General features: G+C 43.8%; 1 protein-coding gene across 2 annotated transcripts; it reads right to left on the reverse strand.

Moving 5' to 3' along the window:
• Positions 1–1,578: 1,578 nt before the first annotated feature.
• COPG1 (COPI coat complex subunit gamma 1) lies at positions 1,579–24,197 on the reverse strand. Of its 2 annotated transcripts, none has more exons than XM_051983413.1 (24): positions 23,997–24,197; positions 18,611–18,663; positions 15,917–15,997; positions 15,616–15,687; positions 14,789–14,868; positions 14,495–14,570; positions 14,250–14,342; positions 13,682–13,768; positions 13,074–13,231; positions 12,855–12,985; positions 11,921–11,988; positions 11,470–11,658; positions 10,818–10,913; positions 9,644–9,887; positions 9,305–9,380; positions 8,770–8,873; positions 8,278–8,403; positions 7,783–7,851; positions 4,940–5,082; positions 4,409–4,580; positions 3,818–3,915; positions 2,845–2,983; positions 2,510–2,608; positions 1,579–1,977 (listed from the first exon to the last, which is right to left on the reverse strand). In XM_051983413.1, the coding sequence occupies exons 1-24, from the start codon at positions 24,031–24,033 to the stop codon at positions 1,847–1,849; spliced, it is 2,622 nt and encodes an 873-aa protein (XP_051839373.1). In that variant the 5' UTR covers positions 24,034–24,197; the 3' UTR covers positions 1,579–1,846. The 2 variants fall into 2 exon arrangements, with proteins under 2 accessions (XP_051839373.1, XP_051839362.1); XM_051983402.1 differs by having other exon boundaries at positions 12,855–12,988.
• Between the last annotated feature and the right edge of the window lie 140 nt (positions 24,198–24,337).

Consider the following 24,337-nt stretch of genomic DNA (forward strand, 5'->3'; position numbering starts at 1 on the left):
TCTGCCTGCTGTGTTTTGGCTCTAATCCCCTTTCTTCCCACTTGCCCCCCCAGGCTAAGTGTTCAGTTTGCTTGTGCCTCTGTAAGATAGGGATTGATGTTAATGGTAAAGTTTTCTTGGTTCCTTTGGGGATATGTAAATTTCCCTTCTCAGAATAAATCCATCATGAACCTTCTAAGTAATTTGATATGTACCTGATTTAATATAATAATACAATTATAGGAATTATAAGAGAATCCTGATCATCTGAAGTAAGCCTCCACTCTTGAGTGGACAGACCCAGAAGCAGCTGACATCCAAATGAGACAGCTGTCCCAGGATTTCTGGAATGGAAGCTGAATCTACTGTGCTAGTTTTTGTTTTCCACCCTTTTGTGACATATTCAATCACCAAGGCCCTGATTCAAGCACTGAATTGACATTTTTTTGCTCTGACATTTTTGGTCCCTTCTCTTTTTAATAAATTACCTGGGAAATACTTCCCAGAGAGGTCCCCTCAAGAAACTAAACCCCTGGGCAAAGATCCTACTATGTTTTATGGCTATAAGAGTAGGGGATTCTTTCAGACTTTGGCTAGGAAGGAGATGTCAAAGAATTTTGGAAATATTTTGTTTCCCAGCTAAGGCCTAGCCAGCAGGCTATATGTGTATTGGTCTAACAATAATCCTTTGCACTTAGGATGGCATCTACATCTGGCAGTGTATTGTTTGGACCAGTATTCCCGGAGGGATGTGGTTCCCCCCATTTCCCGGGGCCATCAATCACATATTCATTATCTTGGTTTCTTGTCACCAATGGATACTGCAGTCCTGTTCCTGTCACAGAACTCAAGTTTCGTGCCCTGCAGAAAACTTGACAATGCTGTTCCCGCAGTTAACTCAAGACCAAAATATGATGACATAATTGAGCCCATTTGTGATACATAAGACCTGCCTTTGGTGGAACATCATGTTAAGCTCTCCTATATGGGATAAGAAGAGGGGGCAGCTTCTGTTCACAAACATCATTTTCCCCACTTGGAATTAAATTTCTTTGTGTGTCCTAACTCTCCTATCTCTAATATACTTTGAGTGTTCTGGCCACCCACAGATTGGAGGTCAGTTCTGGTGCTTCAAAAAGAGAAAGAGCTGCCTTGGGAGAGAGTGGGGTCCTGCCCCACCTGGAGAGCATCAAACAAGCAAAGGTTGGAAGACCACTGGGCAGGCGTATCACAGAGGGGATCCATGTTCAGGGATGGACAGAATCATATGGTCTCTGATGTCCCTTCTAACTCTCGAGATTGAAGGACCCGGGACAAAATTAGGGGTTCTTGTAAATGATCAGCACTTAAATAGCAGTATAAAAATAAAAATAAAATACAATACAAAGAATGAGATTGTATTATGACTGCTCCTTGGTTTTCTGATTATCTAATGAGCAGCCTATATTGTTAGTTTTTAGGGTCTCTTGAGGATTTCTTTTGTGTGAAAACTTTATCAAAGAAAAGGCTACAAGCTCTTTTTAAGGAGTAATATAGGCAGGATAGATATTCATTGCTTGCTGAATGATATAGTCAGGAAGGACTCCTTCAAGGACACAATTCAGAGATAGTAGGTGGTAACTTTATTCATCTGAAGGCCAGCCAACAGGTAGGGTAGCAAGCTTCAGCACAAGCTGAAACAAATACCATTTGGGCCTTAAAAACAAAATCACCTAATTAAAAAAGTCAGAAATGTATAATTTTAATAAAGAAGCGATTGCCAAAGGGAGGTTTCCACTGTGTCCATGTGAAGAGGGGAGTCTCCCGGATCACTCTCCCCATTGGAGTCGTAGTGTCAGAGGGTGCTGAGTCCAAGAAGAACAACTCCTTAGCCGACAGATGCCAAGATGATGTCAACCGGGAGCTCCTCAGTGCTTCTGGCCGTAACCTGCATCGTCACCGTGTCTGTCAAGACCAGCCTTGAGCGCACAAGGATGTCGTGACCACCCCGGAAGACTCCTGCAGAAAGAAGCGAGTCTTTGTTATTGGAATAGGGAAGGAAGCCCTTTAGAAAGAGGGGGAAAGGTCCTGTAGAAAGGGCTGAAAGTCCTATAAAAAGTGCTGAAAGTCAGCACTGCTTTTCCACATCATTAGGGCATAAAACATGACAGAAGGACAAATATGAAACTCTACCGTCCAAGTAAATTGGTATTAATGAGGCTGACAGAAGGGCTCTGACTGAGTTATTTGAGTGCTGTGCTAAGAATAGCAATCAACGAGAAGCTTCAGTTGGTGGGGACAGTCCCCAAACCCAGAGCTGCAAAGCAGCTGTCTGAACATCCCAGGGGACTGGTGTTGACACTGAACGTGGCGATCAGCTGGTAAGCAGGGCACTGAAGCAGACTCTGCAGATAAATCTGCAAATGCAATACTACACTCTCTGTGAGGGGTGGGAGGCCTCTGGAAAAGGGGGCATCCTGTCAGCATGGAAACAGGGCACTGATCAGATATGTGGCTCAGGCTCCCTCCTGTCCTGGGGACAGGCACTTACCAGCAAGGAACAATGTGTGAGCATTCTTGTTCTCAGGTACTTTGTCTGATCTCTCACAGGGCTGCATCCCCAGGAACTTGACAATGTTACCAACAGCCTCTGTAAGAAAAGCCCAGACATAACCACCAACCGATGCCTCTCTGCTCACCCCACCCAGCTACAAAGCTTCTTGCCGCAATCACAGAGAGGGAGCATGCACCTGGGCACAGGATGTGCTCTGCAGGAGGCCTTGTTCCCCAGCAAGGGAGGGAGAGGACACTTGAGGCTCCATGTTCAATTGTAGTACGGGGTCAACACAAAAATCAGAAAGCAGCTGCTTCAGATCTGGAACTTACCTTCAAGTGTTTTGATGGTGGATAAAGTGAAGGTTTCTTCCTTCTCAAATTCCTCTCCCACCTCATCCCAGGCTGCCCCAAAGTTTGGCTTCAAAACCCTGAGGATGTGATCTGCCAGTGTTACCTCGAGATCTTCTAGCTATGGGAAGGGGGAATCACAATCTGTGAGTGTGGGGAGCCCCCAAGTGTTTAAGAAGGCTGGTCATTCTGTCTGGCAACTCACACATGCGTGGGACAGGGTGGAGAGCACAGCCCCCATCCTTACTATCCTTTTTAACAATTTCTGACTTAGATTCCAGAATCATTCTCTGAACAAATACTTGGGGTATAAAACAAATGCTTCAGGGGACAGCTAGGTGGTACCGTGGATAGAGCACCAGCTCTGAAGTCAGGAGGACCTGAGTTCAAGACACTTAATACTTCCTGGCCTTGTGACCCTGGGCAAGTCACTTCACCCCAACTGCCTCAGGAAAACAAACAAACAAACAAAACCCCCACAAATGCTCCAGGTGAAATCAGAGTTATAGTTTTGCCTTCCTCAGAGTCATGAGAAGTTTGTCCCTAAAACTGATTTAGCAAACAGAATCGAACCACTGAATGATTTGAGAAAGAGATGTCTTCAAAGCCAAAAATATTCAGATCTTTATTAACTTAAAAACCAACAAATGTCTGCAAATGTATTAGGATTCCAATCAGAAAACCTCCAGCCCAGAACATAGTCTGATCAGAGGTTCTTGGTCTTTTTATGTCATGGACCCCTTTGTCAGTCTACAGTAGCCTACAAACTTCTCAGAATATATATATTTTTTTTAATTGGAGGAGAGCCTACATTTCAGCTGGATTCGTGAAAACAAAATTGTCATTCCCCACTTTAAGTTTAAAAACATCTCTGAATCCCAGACTAAGAACTGGTTTAGACAATCTCAAGAAAAGGATGCTTGGCCATCAGACATCCCTGGTCCCCGACACTTACCACATACTCATCTTCATAGCCTTCATCATCAGTCTCTCCAGTGGTAGGATCACAGTCCTTGACCGTGAACTTCATCATGCAGCTGAAAGTACAGGCCACTGTGGGGAGAAGCTGACGGTCAGTGTAACTCCAGACACAGTGAGAGGCACTGCTGCCAAGTGGTCAAGAGGCAGGGTGATTCTTTAAATTTGGGGGGTTCTCCTACATTATCAGAAAAAACCACAGGGCCAAGAGCAATTCTATGGCGTGGCCCAAGAGCCAAGCTACACAGTGATGGTGAGGGTAGGACTCTCCCTGTGATAGCCTATTATGACATTCTCAGATGCAGAATAGACAATAAAACATAATGGAAAAGAGAGGAGACTTTAAGTGATAGTGAGGGCCACATGATGCTCAAGAAATTATTTACATCAAAACTGGAGAGATAAATTTGTGCTTGGGAGGGAGCTATAGATGCATGCCCATACACACTCTCCCTAAAATCTTAAAACCCAATTTCCCAATTCTAAAGAACACATTCACAGTAAACAGTGCCATTCAAGCTCTAAAGCATCTCTCTGGGGTTGCGGGCAGCATTTGGAGTGAGCTTACCAGCTGCGGGGTCCCCTTCAGGCAATGCCACGAGGGTATAACAGGTCCCTGTGTGGTTGTAGGCCAGGCTTTTGGCAGGGATGTAGCAGAGGACATCATAGGATTCTGTGGGTTCCATCTGCACCGTGACATTCTCTAAGATCTGGTCGTTGAGGGTGTTTGTGCAATCAAACTGAGGGGGAGAAGCATTAAGAGAAGTCTGGGGTCCTCAACAGATCTCAGCGGAGCAGCCTCCATTGCTCCCAGTAATCCCACACGTCTAGTGCTCTGCCTCTGACGCCATTTTCCCTGCTCATTCTCAGGAGCCTGGGAAGCCCTTTCCCTTTCTGGAAGAGCAGAGGGAAAACCTCCTTCTCACTGATGCTAAATCACCAGATACAATGTGGTCCCTTTGGCAATCCTGGACTATAGGGGACATTCATCAGGGAGGGCGAGAGAGGGGAGCTTGGTGTCTACATCCACCCAGGCCCACACCCTACACGTCTCCCTTTGGCCTGTAAGCAAGGACTCAGAGCAGACCGCCCTACCAACCTGGAACACCATGTGGTTGAGAAATGTGTGCTTGGTGCAGCGAACGACATATTCCGTCTCAGACTCAGTGAGAGCCACAGACTCTGGGGAGGACTTGAAGAGGGGGCCCAGCCCCCGGAACTCTGGCACAGCTGCCAATTGTTCTGAAAGCAAGAAGCAATGTTTACTTGACTCCCTATATCACATCAGCTAGTTCTGTTTAGATATCCAAATCTCTAAAGGTTTCCATTCAATTCTCCTTATCTAAACCTAAATTTATCAATAAAGCAGATGTATCAGAATAGTAGATATTGTCAATATATCTACTATGTGCAGTCATCATTCTGTGACTCTACAAACACAGAAAAGAAATAATGGGCCTTGTTCTCAAGAAGTTTATGTTCTACTGAAGGAGACAAAGTGTCCATATGTAAACACACAGAGAATAAATACAAAGTAGCCGTAAGGTTGTTTGGGAAGGCCCTGGCCTGGGAGTGATCAGGAGAGGCTTCTTGTAGGAGGTGATGGTTGAGCTGAGTCTTGGGGGAGACTGGAGATTCTACAAGAGGGAGGCAAGGCTAGGACACATCCCAGTACAAAGTCAGAATGGGAAGAGATGGAAGCACCACATGCCAGGACTGCTAGAAGGCTAGACTGGCTGGAATGAGCAGCAAGATGAAGGAAGCTAGTAGGGAAGGAAGGGGTGCTCCACAGAGAGGTCAGGAAGGACGAGGACTGTAAAAAGAGATCACAGGATTTGGTAATAAGAGATAAGTGGCAGCTTCAGAATGGGAAATGTCAGTTATGCAATAAGATCCAAAGTGAAATGACAGAGTTAAGAAATGAATGAGAGAAGGAGAAGTGGAACTAACGAGACAACTTTTTTTTAGGACTTTGGTTGAAAAGGGAGGAGAGATATAGGACAAAATCTTGAAAGGACATGGAGATCCAGTAAAGTTTTTTAAGGAGCAAGGAGACTTAGACATATTTAAAACCAGGAGGGAAGGAGAGGGAGAAATTGACAATTCAGGAGGCAATCTGCTGGAGAAGATGGAAGGGGCTGATTTTGTCAAAGTGAAGATCTTTCTTATTCTTAGGGATTGGAGTAAACAAGAAGAGAGAGTGTGGGACTTCAGGGAGTTTGAGATAAACAGAAGGGAGGAGCTCAGGATGATAGTCTTTATTTTCTCAATAAAGCATGAGATGGATTTCTCAGCTGAAAGTAAAGAAGGAAAGATCTGGAAGACTTAACCAAGAGTTTGAAAGTGAAGGGCTGATCAACCAGCAATAAGTAAAATGATTATCCCATTGCAGATTAGCTAACAAACTTATAGCAGAGTCTTCTTAGATGGCCAATGCCCACACAGATGAATGGACATGTGTGTATGTGTGGCCACATGAAAATACACACACACACACACACATATACATGCATGCATACATGTGGCTATACATTCACGGTTGATCCAACATACCCCCATGCTTTCTGTCCTGCTTCTGGCTCTATCTAGAACACTTTCTTCTTCCCTTCTAGCTATTCAAACTGTACCTCCCCTTTAATGCTCAACTCATATCCTATTTCCTTCACAAAGCTTGCTGCCCTGGCCACAATCTCCACCTGCTGAAGTATTTTTGTAGGTAACACTCACTCAGTTGTTAATTGCTTACAATCCTAAATAAACAAAAGGTGTTTTTATTTTTTGTTTTTTATAGCATGAACAGCTGCATTAGACTATCCAGTACTGATGTTAAATGACAGCACAACTCATAGAAGATCTGCATTTGAGAATGATATAGTATTACCCAGAGGTTAAAGTATATGTAAGTGTAGAAGTCTGGAAATAGTCTGCAGCAGAATAAAAAATACTGTGAGATTATATACAGAGCTGAGTTTAGATATTAGAAAGAACTTTATCATATATATAGATATATATGCATATAAAATTTATTATTAAGTGCTTTATTTCAAATGGATTTGTGTAAATGTTGGAATTTACTTCATTGAGTATTTTTAAAAATGGCATTTGATACTCTAGTCTCTTAAGGGGACTGGAGAACTGTTTGGAAGTGAGGGACGGTTTTACAGAGGTGGAAAGTCTTTAGAATATGGTACACGCATGTGTTTTCTGTTGTTTTTTTCAATGTATTGATTCGTTTTGCTGATTTTTTTCTCTCCTTTTTCATTGTCTTTAAAAATATTATTTGTTTTATGGGATAGCTCTCTTGAAGAAGAGGAGATACTGAAAAAATTTTGGTAATGCACAAAACCCAAAATCATTGATACAATTTTTATTTTAAAAATAGAAAGTTGGATATCCAACATATAAAGGACTGCTTGCCATCTAGGGGAGGGGGTGGAGGGAGGGAGGAGAAAAAAAAATCGGAACAGAAACGAGTGCAAGGGATAATGTTGTAAAAAAAATTACCCTGGCATGGATTCTGTCAATATAAAGTAATTATTAAATAAAAATTTAAAAAAAAAATAGAAAGTTGGAAAAGGGAGGGAGATAGTTTGAAAACTTAAAATGTAACCCAAAGAAATTTAAAAAGAAAAAATAGAAAGTGAATGGATGGATGATCTTTGGTGATACTAACTAGTTAAGAGAGTTTGTTTTCATTTTAGGGACAACACACTGACAGAAGAGAAGAGCTAGGATAAGAAAACAGGAAACAGCTGGGGAAGTAATATGGATATTATAATAGCAAATACCACCTGCCTCCTTAAGAACTAATGGCTATCATTGCATTGACTGAGCACTAGGGACCTTTGATTCTCAACTAGAAGCAAAGAGGCAACACTTTGAGGGAGGAATGACTTTTAAAACCCCAGATCAGCATCTCTAACTCCCCTCCTCATTACTTACCTTGGAATATCTCTTGTCGTGTGGCCGCTACCTTCTCAGGCTGCTTGACAGCTGTGATAGGAGTGCTCTCTACAGGGAAGAAATAAACACATAACTATAAAGTAGCCGTAGTCTAGTTACTGTGACTTATGTGCCTTAATCGGCTCTCGGGACCACAAAGCAGCACTGCTGACCAGAGCCTCAGACAGTGCATCTGGCACCATGGATTTCCAAATGAGGAAAAAGTGCTTAGAAGGGCTCCATGCACCCCTGCTGTTCATGGCTATATAACAAGGGCCATGAGTTCTGAGCCAGAGTTCGCCTCAAAGCCACAGCAGACCAGGGTATTTATTTCTTCAAGGCAAAGTTTCTGAGCAGGGGCACCAAAGCCTCTGGTCTCTAGGACAAGCCGGGATGAGGTTGGCTAGGGCCAGTCTGAGGTCTCTTAGCCACCACAGGGCACCCCATGGTCCTCCTCAGCACGCACATCCCTTGGAGTCAAAGGGAAGCCATCACCTGGTCTCTGTTCTGCAATGGTGGTCGTGGCCAAGGGGACCGACTTCAGATCAAAAGGTTTTTCAGAGGGTTCCAGAGTATACTGCTGGAGCGCCCTCTCCAGGCCAGGGATGGACACTGTCAAACCTAGAAGAGAGGGAGAGAAGTCAGTACACTAGCTTTTATTTGGGTGAAAGCAGAGAATCCACCAGCAATTCCCTAGAAAGAATCAGGGTCTTGGGGCACCCCGTGCTGTCCCCAGACCCATAGCTCCACCTGGCTGGCACTGGGGCCATGATGCTGCTCCAGCTCCTCTCCAAAGAGCCTCAGCTGCCTAGTCATGCATTCTATTATTCCAAGAGATAACCCAGGAGAGGACATCCTGTGACAGAATAACAGCATGGACTCCCAGCAGAAGGCCGCCTGTGCTAAGGGAGGGATCTGTAGCCCTGGGATGTAGCGAGGGCTCAAGTTTCCAAAGACCCGATTCCCTAAGGTTTCTCAATTACCTACCATTTAGAATGTAGCCAGCATTAAGTGCCTTTTGCTTCTGTTCCAGAACATTGAGATAGAAGGTGGCTCGATCCCTCACCTCATTATCATCATCCATCACACACCTAGAGACAAAACACAGAACACTCCTGTCTTTGAAACAAGAAGGAAGTCCTAATCCAAGCAAGATCCATTTTCCTGCACTGGAAGGATGCTCTAATTTCTTGATGATTTTCATTAATTCTAGAGAAAGTAAGGGCCATGGCTCACTACCATTACTTGGGAAATACAAAATGAAATCTCTAGAGATTTCTTTCCAATGACACTAATGTGAACTTGAGATGGGGGCAATATTTTGTCTGTGACTCTACTGAGGCTCTGCTCCCTGCTAACAGCCAACTCTTCAGCCCATCGTCAAACAAGGAATGGAAGCTACCTATCTATTCTCTCTGGGACACAGCAAGAGTATTAAACACCACACAGAACCTGATCCTGGGCCCTGGTGGGATACAGGTACAGAAAGACCTCTGACCTGTCTCAGGAGCAGGGGACTCACCTCTTTAGCAACACCAAAATGCTAGGTAACATTTCTTCATTCTGGGCCCCAAATTTGGCCAAAGCACTAACAGCACCTGTAGCCACAGCATAAAACACTAATTAGTATTTAACTTGTCCCTGCTGTCAAGGACAGCTCAAGGAGACATGAGCCCCAATGTCAAACACCCAGCAAAAGCTCAATCCCTACTGTTATCACTCTAACATTGCTCGCTTTCTCTTACGCCACACGACCCTGTCACTGTCAGGCAGCCACTGCACGGTCCTCAGTTTTGGCCTCAGGCACACCAGCCCCATCCAAACTGGATGAACGTTTTATTCCATGATTCTTGAGACCCACCTGCTCGGACTTCCTCATGCTCCAAGACCACACGGTTGTAGATGAAGCGAATGTACTTGGAAGGATTATTGGTCTTTGGGCCTTCCTGGCCCAGGAGATGCAGGATTCGCGTAGCCAGCACAGTAAACTCACAGTCCTCGATGAATTCGCACAGGTGGGACAGCCCTGTTTCTTTGCTCTCTGAGTTCTCTTCAATGATGCTAATGATGCAGTCCACAATGGCCCGTTTGTACTCAAAGCCACCCTGCAATGAGGCAGAGAGCTGGGCATGGAGACCTTCTCCTCAACTAACACTAATCATCAGGGAAAGAAAGCTGGAATATAGACCATGGGTCCCATTTTACTAATTGTTCTAAATTTTCTCAACTCATGAATCATTTTGGAAGGACAAAGACTGTTATGTCATATCTAACCCACCTGCTCCTATTTTCCACTATCTAGAATTAAAGAGAACTGATTACTTCTAAAGAGATACCAATTAAGAATGAAGCATAAGGAGCAGCTAAGTGGCCCAGTGGATAGAGCAGAGCACCAGCCCTGAAATCAGGAGGACCTGAGTTCAAATCTGGTCTCAGACACTTAACATTTCCTTGCTATATGACCCTGGGCTTAACCCCAAGTGTCTGAGCCAAAAAAAAAAAAAAAAAAAAAAAATCAATTATTTATTTGTGACTGAAACAAAAAATTAGGTGTAAATATTTCAAGAAACCATTACACAAATACTTAATGAAAGCCTTTACAAGACCTACTGGCACAGAAACTCATAGACAGGAAACCAAACAGAAGAATGCCTTTAGAAGCATTTCCTCAGAGTTTCTAGCCATTTTGCTATATCTCTGAAACTAGAGGTAGTAATTAACTATGAATTATTAATGCTATTTTTATTATATATATTATCTTATAATAATAATATATTATGTTATTAACATAACTACTTATAGTTATGTTAATATATATAATATAATTAACACTGTTTTCACACCATCTGTGTGCAAAAATTTAAAGTGACACAGACATTATCTCATTAATACTAATCCCTGTGGACATTTTTTTTGAAAGGCAGAGAAAGAGAAAACGTAATATTTTTCTCTTTAGCCTGAAGAGAGAAACAGTGAGGTAGGTTCAAGATTGCCCAGGGAGGGGTGGACACTTAGTAGTGACTTCTCAGTCTCACCTCTTCCCGAAGCATGGTAAACAAGAAGTTCATAAGGACTGCATGTTTTCGAGGATACTTCTGACACAGGGCACTGATGGCCTGGACAACCACAACCTAAATCAGAGGAAGAAGGGTGAGCAGGAGGCATTCCAGCACCAAGGTCACTAAGGATGTTAAAAAAATCAAAATAGGGAGTCTCTTCCTACATAGTTCTGCTGCTACTCAAAACTACAAAGTGAGACTGCTTCCTCACCTTAGAGACCTATTAAAGGAAGGATGGACTGGCCTGGCCAGTGATCTAATTCCTGTCTCAGAATGCCAAGGCCCTAGAAAAGATTATATAGATCCAACCCACCAGAGACTGAAGCCAACAAATGAAGTTCTGCAGACCAACTCCCATGCTCCAACTCAAGAGTTAATTCTAGTATCCAAGTTCAAAGACAGGACTAGGTGTACATTCATCTCTCCCAGGAGGCCAGAGATGTCAAGGTAATCATTAAGGTAATAAGGTAATAAGGTTAGGAATAGGTACTTTTCTACATCTTTGTAAGTTGGTTGTTTGGAACTGAAAATAAACTTCCCCATAAACAGAAGGGTCAGCTTCTCTCCCTCTATAGTCCAGCTCCTCCCAAGCCTATTCACAAGTCAGCTTTCCACCATGTCCAAGGACCTTGAATTCATCGGAGATCTCTGACATGAAGGAGGAAATCTGTTTCATGAGGCGGTCAATGCTGCTCTCACTTCCCGTCTTGAGCAGTGTGGTGATGGCCAGGGTGGCGATACTGCGGTTGGAGTCGGTCACCAGGTTCTCCAAATCCAGGTTGCAGGCAGTCACTGCTGATGGATGTTTCATGGCGACCTGTGTGAAAAGAGAATGAGAAGCTGGGCCTCTCTTTCTTGTCTCACTTTCTGAGGCATTAAAGTGAGCTCTCCAAGGTTTTCTTTCTGGAAGGTTAACCTTGGGGACAACTTAATTTTGGGCTCAGAGTGAAGTCCAATTAAGAAAAGGATTGATTCCTTCTCCAAAACACAGAAAGCTCAAGAAAGCCCCCTAGTGATCCTAGACTCGAGTCCCCCATACCTCTCCACAGAGCTTTGTCCTTGCCATCTCAAGACCCTACCTTGTTGAGGGTCCGGACAGCAGCGTATCTCAGCGCGGCCTTTGGGGAGCTGCAGAAGAGCTGGAGCACTGCATGAAGATACATGTTACCTTGGTCTCTTTGCCAAATGACAACGATAGCCAAGAGGAAAGGGGTCGTGTGTTGAGGAGATATAAGTGTTTAAGAGAGTCTCTCTTTACTCCAATCCTCATCCTCCCTCAACCCATGGCATCCCCACCTCAACGCTGGCTCCATTTCCTTACTGAAAGTAAGAGGAGATTTCCTGGCCACTTAAGCCCTGTACAGTAAGGCCATTAGGAAATGCTCCTCTTTGAATTTAATCCTGTTCTAAACAAGCAAAGGAAAGCTCTCACTCATTTCCAGCCCTTATCATACCAAATACACAAATGTATTATGCGAAAGCAAAGTACATCCACATATAAAAACTTCCATCTTCCCCTGTTCTATCCCCAAGTGTAAGCTTTCCCTTTACCCTTCAGCCTGAACATCCCCTTCCCCAGCCCCTTTGGGAGCTGACTTCCCCTGGGAAGGACTGCTCTGCTACCTCAGAGTGGCTTTCCCTTTTCTGAATTCCTATGGCATTTATTTTCTGGGTCCCTGATTCAGCATTTCATTCTAATTATCTATATGAGTCTTCTCCACCAAACAAGGATGCAGGACCCACCGGAATGCCTAGTCTCCTCCTGGCTCTGGGAGACTCAACCACGAGCTGCCTCTAAGGTCTCCAAAGCCGACTGCGGCTCACACATCTCTGCCACACAGCGCCAGAATCAACAGAGGGCATGTTTAAGAGATGTTGGTTTACTCTGTTTCTCAGAGGGAGAGTCAAGGGGGGACGCTTGGATTCCACCAAAGCAGCCTCTTGTCTTGTGATGATGGCACCAGCCCCGGGACCCTGGATGCCCAGTGAACTTCTCCCCCAAGTGGGGATTACCTGACACGGCAGGGGCCAGCTCCTTGGCACTGCAGCCAGGCAGGTTGACAATGGCAGAGGCAGCCTCGTACACTACCATCTCATGCTTATTGCGCAAGCAGCTCTCAATGAAGTCGAACAAGGGGCTGTCTCTGCTGTCAAGGAGAATGGCAGACTTGGCTCAGGGGATGCAATGTGGGTGAAGGAACTCTACTTTCAGAGAGAAACAGACCTCCTCACCTGCCGTCCTCCTCCTCCAGCTGTTTGCTGGCCACACGGATCATCAGGCAGTAAGCAAAAGGGGACTTGAGGCCATGGCGGGTGAACTTGCTAATCATCTTGTTGACAGCCAGGCGGTCATTCTTCCGGATATGGTAGAGGAGACCCAGGGCATGGTACTGGACCAGAGGCAAACGGACAGGCAGCTCAGAGCAGAGGTCACAGAGCCAGACCCAGGAGCGGCTAACAAGGCCGCTCAGGCCCCAACCTCTGTTTTACGGATGGGAGAGCCGAGGCTGCCATGCCCAAGACGGCCCAGGTCAGAAGCCCTGTTCACCTGACTCTTCCCACAAAAGCTCTGAGCTTTTACTAGGTAAGATTTTACTTATATTTATAATACTCCATGAACCAGAATGGCATTCAGCTCATTTACTGATAGGGAACAAAAGACATGGAGAAGGGAAAAATGAGAGCTCCCAGGTTGGGCTCCTGACGTGGTTGTGTGACATGGCAAAATGTGTGGAATGTGTGACATTAAGTGCCTGCTTTGTGCTGGACACCGTACTCAGTATGTGCCTACATACTGAAAGAGTCCCTCTTTTTCCCAGGACTGGCTCCCAGGCCCTCACCTGGACCATGATGTTATCACTAGAAGCTGCTTCCTGAGCCTCATTCACCCATCGCTTTACCACGTCAAAGCTGCTTTTTAGCAGATGCTGTGAAGAAAATAAGAAGATTGGGAATATGACGGTCAAACAATTAAGCAAGAGTATTCACTGGAGTGATTGGGGCTCCAATGCCCTTCTGGAATCCCTGCTATCCCACACCTCGACCTCACAGGTTTTTTCAGGCACTCCTACCCCCTTACTCTGTACCCCTAACTTGGATAGGTATCGGGTCCCCCAACACATATCTATTTAAGTTTGTAATTACATAAGTAACAAGTAGTTTGTGCAACCTGCAACTGCCCCAGTGCCATTACCTCAAGATTGGACCACAATCAATTCACTCAACCTTTCCCCTTCTCAATGAAACCAGACCCTCTTAGGTGGAAGAAATGTGGGGGGAAATCCCATGTGTGGTTTTTAAGATAGATTTGGGATAAATGAGAAAGTTGACGGCTTTGATTTTTCTTTAAGTGTGCCTAACCCCAAGCTGTTCACTAGTCTTCAAACGTCCCTATTACAACTTTCATACCAGGGAGGACACCAGGGCGGAGCTGGAGACACTGGGCACCTTGTCCACAATGGCCTGCTTCATGTAGCGTTCAATAGCCTGCAGCATAGTGCTCTGGAAGACAGGAGGGTGAGAGTGCTTGTCAGCACAGGGATAGGAAAGGAAGGGATACAGAGAGCCAGGGGGGACAGACCTAGGAAGTCTGGGTGCAGCGTCAGGAAGATGGAAACAAAGGTGAGATGGAGAAGGCTGGAAAGAGCACTCACATCAGTGATCTGGCAGAGCGCGCGCACAGCTGGACCTCGGTAGTTGTCATCTTTCCCAGTCATGTCTTTGGTCAAACTGTAAAAGCAAGAAGCAATCTTTCAGGACGTCACAATACAGAGATATCACCCATGGATAAGTCCTGCAAATCCTGAGCTCGGGATTGCCACCCAAGAGTCAAAAGTCAGTGGGCACAGGTGCTCTGCCGAGGAACCAATGGGGCCCAGGTCGGAACAGGATCTCTGAATGAATGACTTCCTCCTAAAGCCAAGTCACTCTCAGCCCCCCAAACTAACCTGCTGGTGACTATGATGACATCCTCAGCAATGCTGGACATCTCCTTGATTGTCAGATAACACATCCTTCGGAGAGTGGGCTGTTAGCAAAATGAGAAGAAGTCTTATTACTTCCATTCCAACACAAAAGAAGCCTGCACCCAGAAGCACTTCTGCCATGGAGAATGGCAGCTTCCCTTCGGACTCTCCAATCAGCTTCTTCTCATGGACACCAATCCCCTAGTTAGTCACAGGCGCCTCTTGGGAAGAAACCTGTGCTTTTGCAGATGGCAAATAACATCCATTTTTCATAATTTCATCTTCTTCCTCGAACTTCCTACAGACTTCAGAGATTTGGGAAGGTCAAAGCCTGCAAGGCCTGGCCCACTCTAACATTACAACAGCTGAACACTATTGCCAGGGATACATGCACAAAGATTTAGCTGGGAGAGAGGAGAAGGTCAAAGCCAAACTTCTGCACTGTACAGATACTGCAGCCAATAGGAGAGATTTTGACTTCTCAATGAATTTCTGTCTTGAGAACCACGTGCAGAGAAGTGGAATGGAGAAATGCTCAAAGACTTGGAGGGGGAGAGGCTGTTGGGACAAGACTGACAGCCCAGTCCAGCCTGGCCCAGCCCAGCCCACCATCAAGGTAACAACAAGAATTCAGTGTCTCCCAAAGGGAGCTTACTGAAATCTTTGTTGCGCGCTCTCTCTCTCTCTCTCTCTCACTTTAAATGCTTAGGCCAGAAGCCAGGAGAATGTATTTTGTCAGCAGACTAAGATTTCTACAAATGGGAGAGATATCTATGAGATCTGATTAATATGTAGCAGGCAACACTTACATCATTGGACTGAAAAAGCTTAGTCATGGCAAAGAAGGCCTCTGTTGCTTCAGTCGTGCCCAGGTGTTCCCCCTATAAGAATCAAAAGACAATAAAGTTAAAAAGAGCTCTATATGGAGAAAAGGATCAAGTCACTAGCAAGTCACTGCCCTGACTCAGGAGCTCTGCAGAGATCTCCCCCCAGCAGACAGCTGAGCCCCAGGGAACATGAAGGCCACCAGAAAGCTAATGGGAGACAGTGGCTCTGGCAGCTCTGCTTGCCTTCTTAGCCCCAAACCCATCCTCTGCCTCTTCCTATTACCTGGTTTATGAGATAGAGGATCTTGGTGAGAATATGGGCACATTTCCGTGGATTGATGGGGGTCTCGTTAAATACTCGAGCCTAAGAAAGAGCAACCAAGACAATTAGATAACAAACTCCTCATCAGGCTCTAAGCCCTCCAATCTGGCTAGTTCATGTGCTGACTAAATATTATTAGTCAATGATAAACATGGCCCTGTGTGTGGGAAAATTTGGTTATTAATAAAGGTGCTAACCAAACTAGACCAGAGGAAATACCCTAAGTATTTCCTACTTAATAAAGCAGTTTTTGGTAAGATAACAGCCTACTGCAGCTCTCAGTTCTATCCCAAACACCGTAGCTTTGATAACTGGGAATATATCAGGTTATATGATGGGAAAAAAGCAGCCAAGCAATTTTAGTCAGCAGGTATCCTATCTGCCACCAACACGAGTCCTGAAATGGACAAGAAATAGAAGGGAAGGAAAGGATCTTTCCACTGAGAGACAATATGGGGGCCAAGAGAATGACAGTCAAGGATGATTCCAAACTGTGCATTTGAGAAACCGGGTAGATTGTGGGGCCTGGAGCAGAATTAAGGACAGATGTCTTTCTCAAATGCACAAGTTTGGAATCATCCTTGACTGTCATTCTCTTAGCCCCATGTTGTCTCTCAGTGGAAAGAACCATAACTCAAGGGCATAGAGAATAAAAAGAAATCTAAACATGGCTGCAGGCAACAGGGAACGGGCAGTAAATAAGGATCCCCAAGATAAGGCAGGGAGTGAAGCAATGGGCATCCAGGGTGCGAGCAAGAGAATGTAGAGGAGAGCCATCTCTTTCCCAGCAACTTCAAAAGAGGCAGAGAGGATGAAGGACAAAACAAAAGTTGTAGCAAACAGCTTCAATTTTATCAGTGAAGCAGAAATGAAGAATTCAGTGAGCAAGAGGAGAAAAGAAGTGGCAAGGAGGGCTTGCAGAACCGTGAGGGAGTCCTGGCCTGGGCAAGGCCAGCTTCATCCTTCCCATTCCCATGTGTTCAGCCGGGCTTGGAGGGCAGGAGCAGTGGCAGTCTGGGTGAGCAGCACTGTATGAAAAGAGCCCTGGGCAGGGATTTACAAAGCCTGTTGGGGCTCAGCTCTGCTGCTTCCTCACAGGGGAATCCTGGGCAAGTCATTTAGCTTCTCATTTTCTTCATTTGTAAAATATGAACAGCAATGCTATCTTCCCACCATTCCAGCTTGTTGTAAGAATCAAGATGATATATATAAAACACTGTTAGCCCTGAAGGGGCTATAATAAATGTAAAATTTATTTTATGTAATATATGTAATACATAACAGTATTACATGTATACATACATATGTATACATGTATATATATACATCATATATATAATATATATAAAAGGGGCTGTTATAAATGCAGCACTACAACAAGAGAATTGTTCTACAGACATATATTGTATCTAGGCTATACTGTGACATATTTAACATGTATAGGACTGCTTGCCATCTGGGGGAGGGGATAGAGGGAGGGAGTGGAAAAATCGGAACAGAAGTGAGTGCAAGAGATAATGTAAAAAATTACCCAGGATGGGTTCTGTCAATAAAAAGTTATAATTATTTTTTTAAAGGTAATAAATAAATAAATGGATGAATGAATGAATGAATAAATAAATAAATGAATGAATGCAGCACTAATAATTATTCTTAGCTGGGACCTATAAAGTGATTCTGAATCACCACAAAAGGAGAGGAAGTGGGAGTTTGCTGGCAGATACAGCACCAAATAATAACTTTATTACTCCACAAGTATTCAATAACTAACTTTGTAACAATTCTTGGCAAGAACAGAAATCAGGGTCATATTAGTTCCTAAGTACTAACTGTCCTAGGTTTGGACTTATACAGCTTTCAAAAAATCCTAGCAAAGTGAGGCTGAGGAAGGTCCAAGAAAACCTCAACCATATGCTCTGCAGTTTCCTCGTTCCATTCTTACATTTATTTTGGTTGTTTGTATATATTTTACTCCTCAAAGATGAAAAAAGGGATGTTCCTCAGAAGCAGAGGGTTTTCTAATGAAAACATGACATGCACTTGATATTCTAATTAAAGGCTATAAGATCTAAAAAGATTCTATTAAACATGTTTCAAACTAGAAATCTGCATTCACCATCTTAGAGAGCTCTTACCCTAATTTGATCCTAAGACACACAGATTTAGCCAAGCACTGACTTAAGACAGCCACATAAATCAGATATGCAGAATTGAGGAGCGTAACTCCTATAAAAATCCAGCTCTGGACTCTATGACCTACTTAATTAAAGCCCAGAGAAAGTTATATGCAGCCAGAGAAATCAACATTAGCTTAAAATAATCTGGACCCTTTTGGAACATGAAAGGTGTGGGGGTGGGGAGAAGGCAGAAAGAAGGGGAGGGAGAAAGGGGAAGAAGAAAATAGGCAGACCTATATTTATGAAAATACTTATAGCAACTCTTTTCGTGATGCCTAAGAATCACTAGGCATCCATCAATTGAGACATGGTGGAACAAATTATGGCATATGATTGCAATGGAATACTATTATGGTATTAAGTGTCCCAAATTAAGGATTGTTCTCTAGCTCTCCACAAATACTTTGGATATTTTATTTCCATCCAAGTTAGGTTTACTTCTCAAAACTGGAGGAAAAAAATAAAGAATGGAACTTACCTCCTGCAACACTGCACTTTTCTCAAGGTGCTGAAATGGATTTGAGCCTCCACCTGAAAGTTGAGATTGAACACAGAAAAATGAATATTAAATTCTGTCCCTGAACCTCATCAACTTCCCAGATATGGAGAAGATACTATGAGTGAGGACAATTTTACCACAGCCTATAGAAACAAATCCCGACTCCTGATCCTGCACTTAAGGATCTTCACAGGCCCAATTTACCTTTTCAGTCTTATCTCCCCCTAGTTGGAACATGGCTGTCATCCTCATCTCCATGCTATGGGAACTTTATGCTCAGACCAAATCATGGTTATCTGGCCTAGACCAAGACTCCATGATATCTTCTGTCCATCTCCACACCATACCTCCACTCACACCACTCCTCATTCTTTCCTTTTTTCCAACCCTCCTTGACATGTGATCCTCCCTCCCATTCTACCCCATCTCCACATGTAAGTTCCTGAGTACAAGGACTATCTTGCTTGTTTGTATTTGTTGCCCCATCTCTTACTATAGTTCTTGGCATATAAGCCCTTAATAAATGTTCTTCTCCCCAGCTCTTGACTGTTGTTGAATTCCTTCTTACCTGTATTTCAAAGCCAAGTTTCAACATGACATTCTCCACGAAGGTTTCTCTGGCAGATAGTAAGTTCCCCTCCTAACTTCCTAATCTCCCATAGCCCACCCTTCCCCATCCCTCCTTTTGAACTGTTCTTAACAGTTGTTAACAGAATAGGCCTTACCTACTCTTACTGGCAAGCTAATGAGGTCAATGTAGTAGAAAGATTGGGGGTTTTAGAAGAAGGAAGTTTCTGGAAGTTTTTTGGAAGAATTGAAATCACAGAAGAGATGAACTCAGGGAAATATACTATACAGGTCAAAACTAAGAGAATAATTACTATTGCTGACATTTCTATAGTGCTTTAGGGGTAACAGAGTGTTTCATATGCATCCTCTTGTTTGATTCTCACAATAAGCCAGTACAGTGGAAACATGATGTTGCTATTCACATTTTATAAACAAGAAAAATGAAAAGTTAAGTGGCTTGTTGAGACCCAAGCCAAGCCTTCTGAATACCCATCTAGGGCTCTTGCTATTTATACACACATCTACCCTCTTACAGACAAGAGAGGAAACAGCAAACTACTCCTGCCTTAGCACTCTTGGCCATATAGAAAATAGTAAGGAGTCCACTTTTCACCCTCAAAAAACATGTACAGGAGAAATATGGGACACTAAAGTATTGCCTGTGGAGTTGTGAGCTGATACAACCATTCTGGAGAGCAGTTTGGAACTATGTCCGAAGAGTTAGAAAACTGTGTGTATCCTTTGATCCAACAAGGAAGGAAGGAAAGAGGGAGAGACATAGGAAGGAAAGGAAATATGGAAGAAGGGAGGGAGGGAGAGAAATAGGAAGGGAAGAAAGGAAGAAAGGAAAGAGGGAGGGAGGTAGGAAGGGAAGGAAAGAAGGAAGAAAGGGAAAAAGGAAGAAAGGAAGGGAGAGAGGAAAGGAGGAAGAAAAGAAGGGAGGAAAGGAGGGAGGAAAAAAGGAAGAATAGGAAGGGAGGAAGGGAGGAAAGGAGAAAAGAAGGAAAGGAAGGGAAAAGAGGGAGGAAAATAGGCAGATCTATACCATGAAAATATTTATAGCAACTCTTTTAATGGTGCTTAGGAATTAGAAATTGAGGAGATGCCCATCAACTGAGGAATGGTGGAACAAATTGGGGTGTATGATTCCAATGGAATACTATTATCATATAAAAAATGACAAACAAATGATTTCAGAAAAAAATTGGAAAGACTTAAATGAACTAAAACAGAATGAAATGAGCAGAACTCAGCGAACATTGTACACAGCAACAGCAACACTGTGCTATGATCAACAATGAGTGACAACCTTCCTCAGCAAGACAATGTTTCAAGATAATTTCAAAGGATTCATGATGAAAAATGCTATCTAGAAAAAGTATTGATAGAGTCTCGGTATAGACTGAAGCATAAGACTTTTCATTTTCTTTTGTGTGTGTGTATGTATGTGGTATTTTTTTTCTTTTGATCTGTGTTTTCTTTCATAACATGACTAATATGGAAATATGCTTTGCATGACTATATATGTATAACCTATATCAAACTGCTTACTGTCCCAGGGAGAGGTAAGGGACAAAGAGAGAGGATTTGGAACTCAAAATTTTAAAAAAATGTTAAAAATTGTTTTTTCATGCCATTGGGAAGAAAATGAAATATCAAAAAAAGAAAAAGAAAGAAAAATAAATGAAACATGCATGGAGCTCCTCCAGATTTACTATGTCATCTCCCTCTGGTTAAGTAAGAAAAGCTTAATAATGGTCTCCTGAGGGTGTTAGTTCTGGAAGAAGAAATGATCATATGCAAATTGCTCCCCCCCCAAAAAAAAAAAAGTTTTAGCTTTACTCAAAGCCAGTGAACATTCAAAGAAAACTTCAGGGCACAAATAGAAGATGAAATGATCTAGTCAAATTTTAACCAGGTGGGCAGAGATTGGTGGAAACACACTGCAAGAAAGTATAGAACTGGGACAACTAGGTGGTGCAGTGGATAGAGCACCAGCCCTGAAGTCAGGAGGACCTGAACTCAAATCTGGTCTCAGACACTTAACACTTCCTACTTGTGTGACACTGCCCCAAGTTACTTAACCCCAATTGCCTCAGGAAAAAAAAAGTATAGAACTGAGCCTGTTGAGATACAAATAGCACAGAAAATAAGAGAAGACAAGAAAACCTTTAAGTCAAAGGCTTTATAACAACCATTATGTTAGCTTAATGTCATGGGAAAATGTGACTCTTGCTCTCCTAGGTCTCACTTTTACCCACATCTACAGTAGAATGTGTCTTTGAATCCTAACTCAATGTCTAGAAACATCTGCAAAGGCTTGAATAGGTTTCTCAGGTTCAGCCCTGGACAAATAGTCATAAGGGAACCAAGAAGGCCTTTTAAGATCATCATTCAATTTATCCATGAGAGAGCATGGGAGACCCCTCCTATGGTTTTCTGGGAGCTCTCTACATTTATGTGTATAAGCCAGCATTACTGCTGGATTCCAGTCTTCAGTTCCAACTTCTGTCTCAGGTTCTTGGTGTTTTTTCAAAAGCATCTCAAATTGACAAATAAAGTTTATGATATACTTCTGCCCTTCCTCTGCCTTCCTCTCACTAGTGTTGCCAAAATTTATGCTGGATAGAAAGGATCCCAAAATGTCAGAAATCTCCCAGCTCCTGGTATTCTGGATTTATGGCTTTCCTGGTGACTAACTTCCAAGGAACAGTAAGTACCCTATCTAATATCAGACAGGAACAAGGATGGCAAAATACAATATAGAGAGAACTGGATTTGGAGAAGACCTGAGTTCAAGTTCTGATTTTACTACACGCTTACTATCTGAGTAATGTTAAGTAAGTAGAAGTATATTTCTAGTCTTCAGTTCCCTCATCAATAAAAGGGGCTGGACTAGATGACTCTTCAATTTTTTCTAGCTCTAGACCTATAATCCTATGAACACTTCAACTTCTAAGTCTCCCTGCCCCAAGATAGATAGCTGAAAGCGATGTCTCATCTGATTTCAAAGTGCTTTGACATTGCTCTTACATATTTATAATTATTAACATGTATTATATCTGAATACTTTTTGGCTACCATTAAATTATAAGTATTTCAAAGAAAGGGCTCCTATCCCATTTATCTTTGTGCCCAACACATAGGTGACATAAGAAATGTTACCTGACTGGCATCTCTTTGCATATAGTAGGCATTTTATTATATGACTAATACAGTATAATGTAATGAATGAATGAATGAATAAATAAAAGATTTGGAATCAGTTAAATTGGGTTCAAGTCCTGCCTCAGGTATTACTTGTGGCCTGGGGATAACTCATCCTTTCTTTCAAAACTTTAGAAGCAAATAGGAATGGGACTCTTGCTTTTCCTAGATATCACCTTTATCCACATCTGAAGTGGGATATATCTTTGAATCCTAACTCAATGGCTAGAAACCTTTGTGAAGGCTTGAACTGGATTGAGGTTCGCTCCTGCACAGGTAGTCCTAATCATCTCAGTCTTCTGCACCCCCCACATCCAATATGGTCAAGTGCTGTCAATTTTACCCCTGCCACATTTCTTGCATTCCCACCTTTTCCTCTGCCCACAGCTCCTGCTTGAATTATGGCAGTAGCCTCCAAGCGCTCTTCCTCTCTTAAGTTCTTCCCTTTCCTGATCCATTCCTCATTCAGCTAGCAAAGTGGTATCACTAAAGCAAAGCCTGACCAGGCCATTCCACTGCTCAAAAAGCTCTGTCAACTTCCAGGATAAGACAAAAACTTCTTCAATTGTAATTTCAAGCTTTTCATACTGACTCAGAACATATCTTTCCAGCTTTATTACGTTATGATTACACATATGTCTAATGCACCCTTTGTTCCAGCCAAACCCGAGTGCTGCTACACACACACACACACACACACACACACAATCACACACTCTCTCTTTCTCTCCCTCTCCCTTCTTGGCGTCACTCTCTCCCCATCTGCAACATGTTCCCTCCTCACTTCTGCCTCTCCGAATAACCAACTTTCTTGAAAACTCAGTTCAAACAAAACTACATGTTTTTGCAGCTGCTACTGTATTCCCTTACCGCATCTCCTAAATCACTTATTAATTTTTTGTATGTATGTTGCATCTACTTGTATGTACACATATTGTTCACATCAAGAGAGTGCAGAAATCCTTTAGAATGCACAGGCAGCTGTACGGCTAGAGCCTAGCACTGTGCTCTTTGAATGAATGAATGAACGTCTCTCTTCTGTCAGACTTTGCGGGGCCAATATTCCAAGTGGCTTCCCCCTTCCAGTGTAGCTAATGTCCCTCCCACCAGTGTTAGTATTTAATTATCTGTGACTACCTCGCTCCCCCGCTCTGATTAATGGCCCTCCCATCCTATTTCTCTGACACGTTGCTCCCCCCCAACGCCCCTCACGTAGTCTGCATTTAATTATCGGTGGGGCCGTCCCCTCATGCCCTGACATGTGGCTCCGCACCCCCAGTTGAATGTAAGCTCCTTGCAGCCAGGGTCTGCCTGGTTTGTTTTGCTTGTGCACGGTACCTAAGATATGGATGACGTGCTTCCCAAAGTTCAAAGAACTTTGATCCCTGACCTGTCAAAGCTCGGGCAGGGAGAACGTTCTCTCCCATCGGCCTCGGCAGCTCCGCCGAGCTGAGCGGCAGATGGTTCTGCCCGGGCTCGGCCGCCCTGACCGGCTCGGCCCAGCCCGCCCCGTTAGCCGGCGCCGCAGGGGGATCCCCTCCGCTCAGCATCAGGCCCAGAAATCCCGCAGTCGCCCCTCGGGCCTCACCAGACTCCTCGTCCTTCTTGTCGAACTTCTTCAGCATCCTGGCAGCCGGCTGCACGGACAGACAGCACTGATGGACAGGGCGGACACTAACAAGACCCAGGCAGCCCCAGCTCCAGCTCCCCACAGGCCACTTCCGGCCACCCAGTCCCGGGGACACGTCTCACAGCGCCGTGCGCCTGCGCGCTCCTCCCGTACCCCGCCCCCTCGCTAGGACGCCTGCGCATAACTAGGCTAGTCGATTTCGGGCTGTCAGACCTGGCCTGCCTACGAGTTCCTCGAATTAACCTCGTCATGCCCGGCGCAGTGATGTAAAACTGAGTTCCAGCGGGGATCCGAGTCGG

The sequence above is a fragment of the Antechinus flavipes genome, chromosome 1 (genome assembly GCF_016432865.1).
Source record: "Antechinus flavipes isolate AdamAnt ecotype Samford, QLD, Australia chromosome 1, AdamAnt_v2, whole genome shotgun sequence".
Lineage (NCBI taxonomy): Eukaryota > Metazoa > Chordata > Mammalia > Dasyuromorphia > Dasyuridae > Antechinus > Antechinus flavipes.

Bases quoted from the DNA above. Each gene is read 5' to 3' on its own strand.
- COPG1 (XM_051983402.1), bottom strand. From the start codon at position 24,033: ATGCTGAAGAAGTTCGACAAGAAGGACGAGGAGTCTG. The intron at 15,688-15,916 runs GTAATAGGAAGA...TGATTCTTATAG, and splicing joins TCCTCTATCTCATAAACCAG to GGGGAACACCTGGGCACGAC. The intron at 2,609-2,844 runs GTAAGTTCCAGA...CTTTTCTTACAG, and splicing joins CACCATCAAAACACTTGAAG to AGGCTGTTGGTAACATTGTC.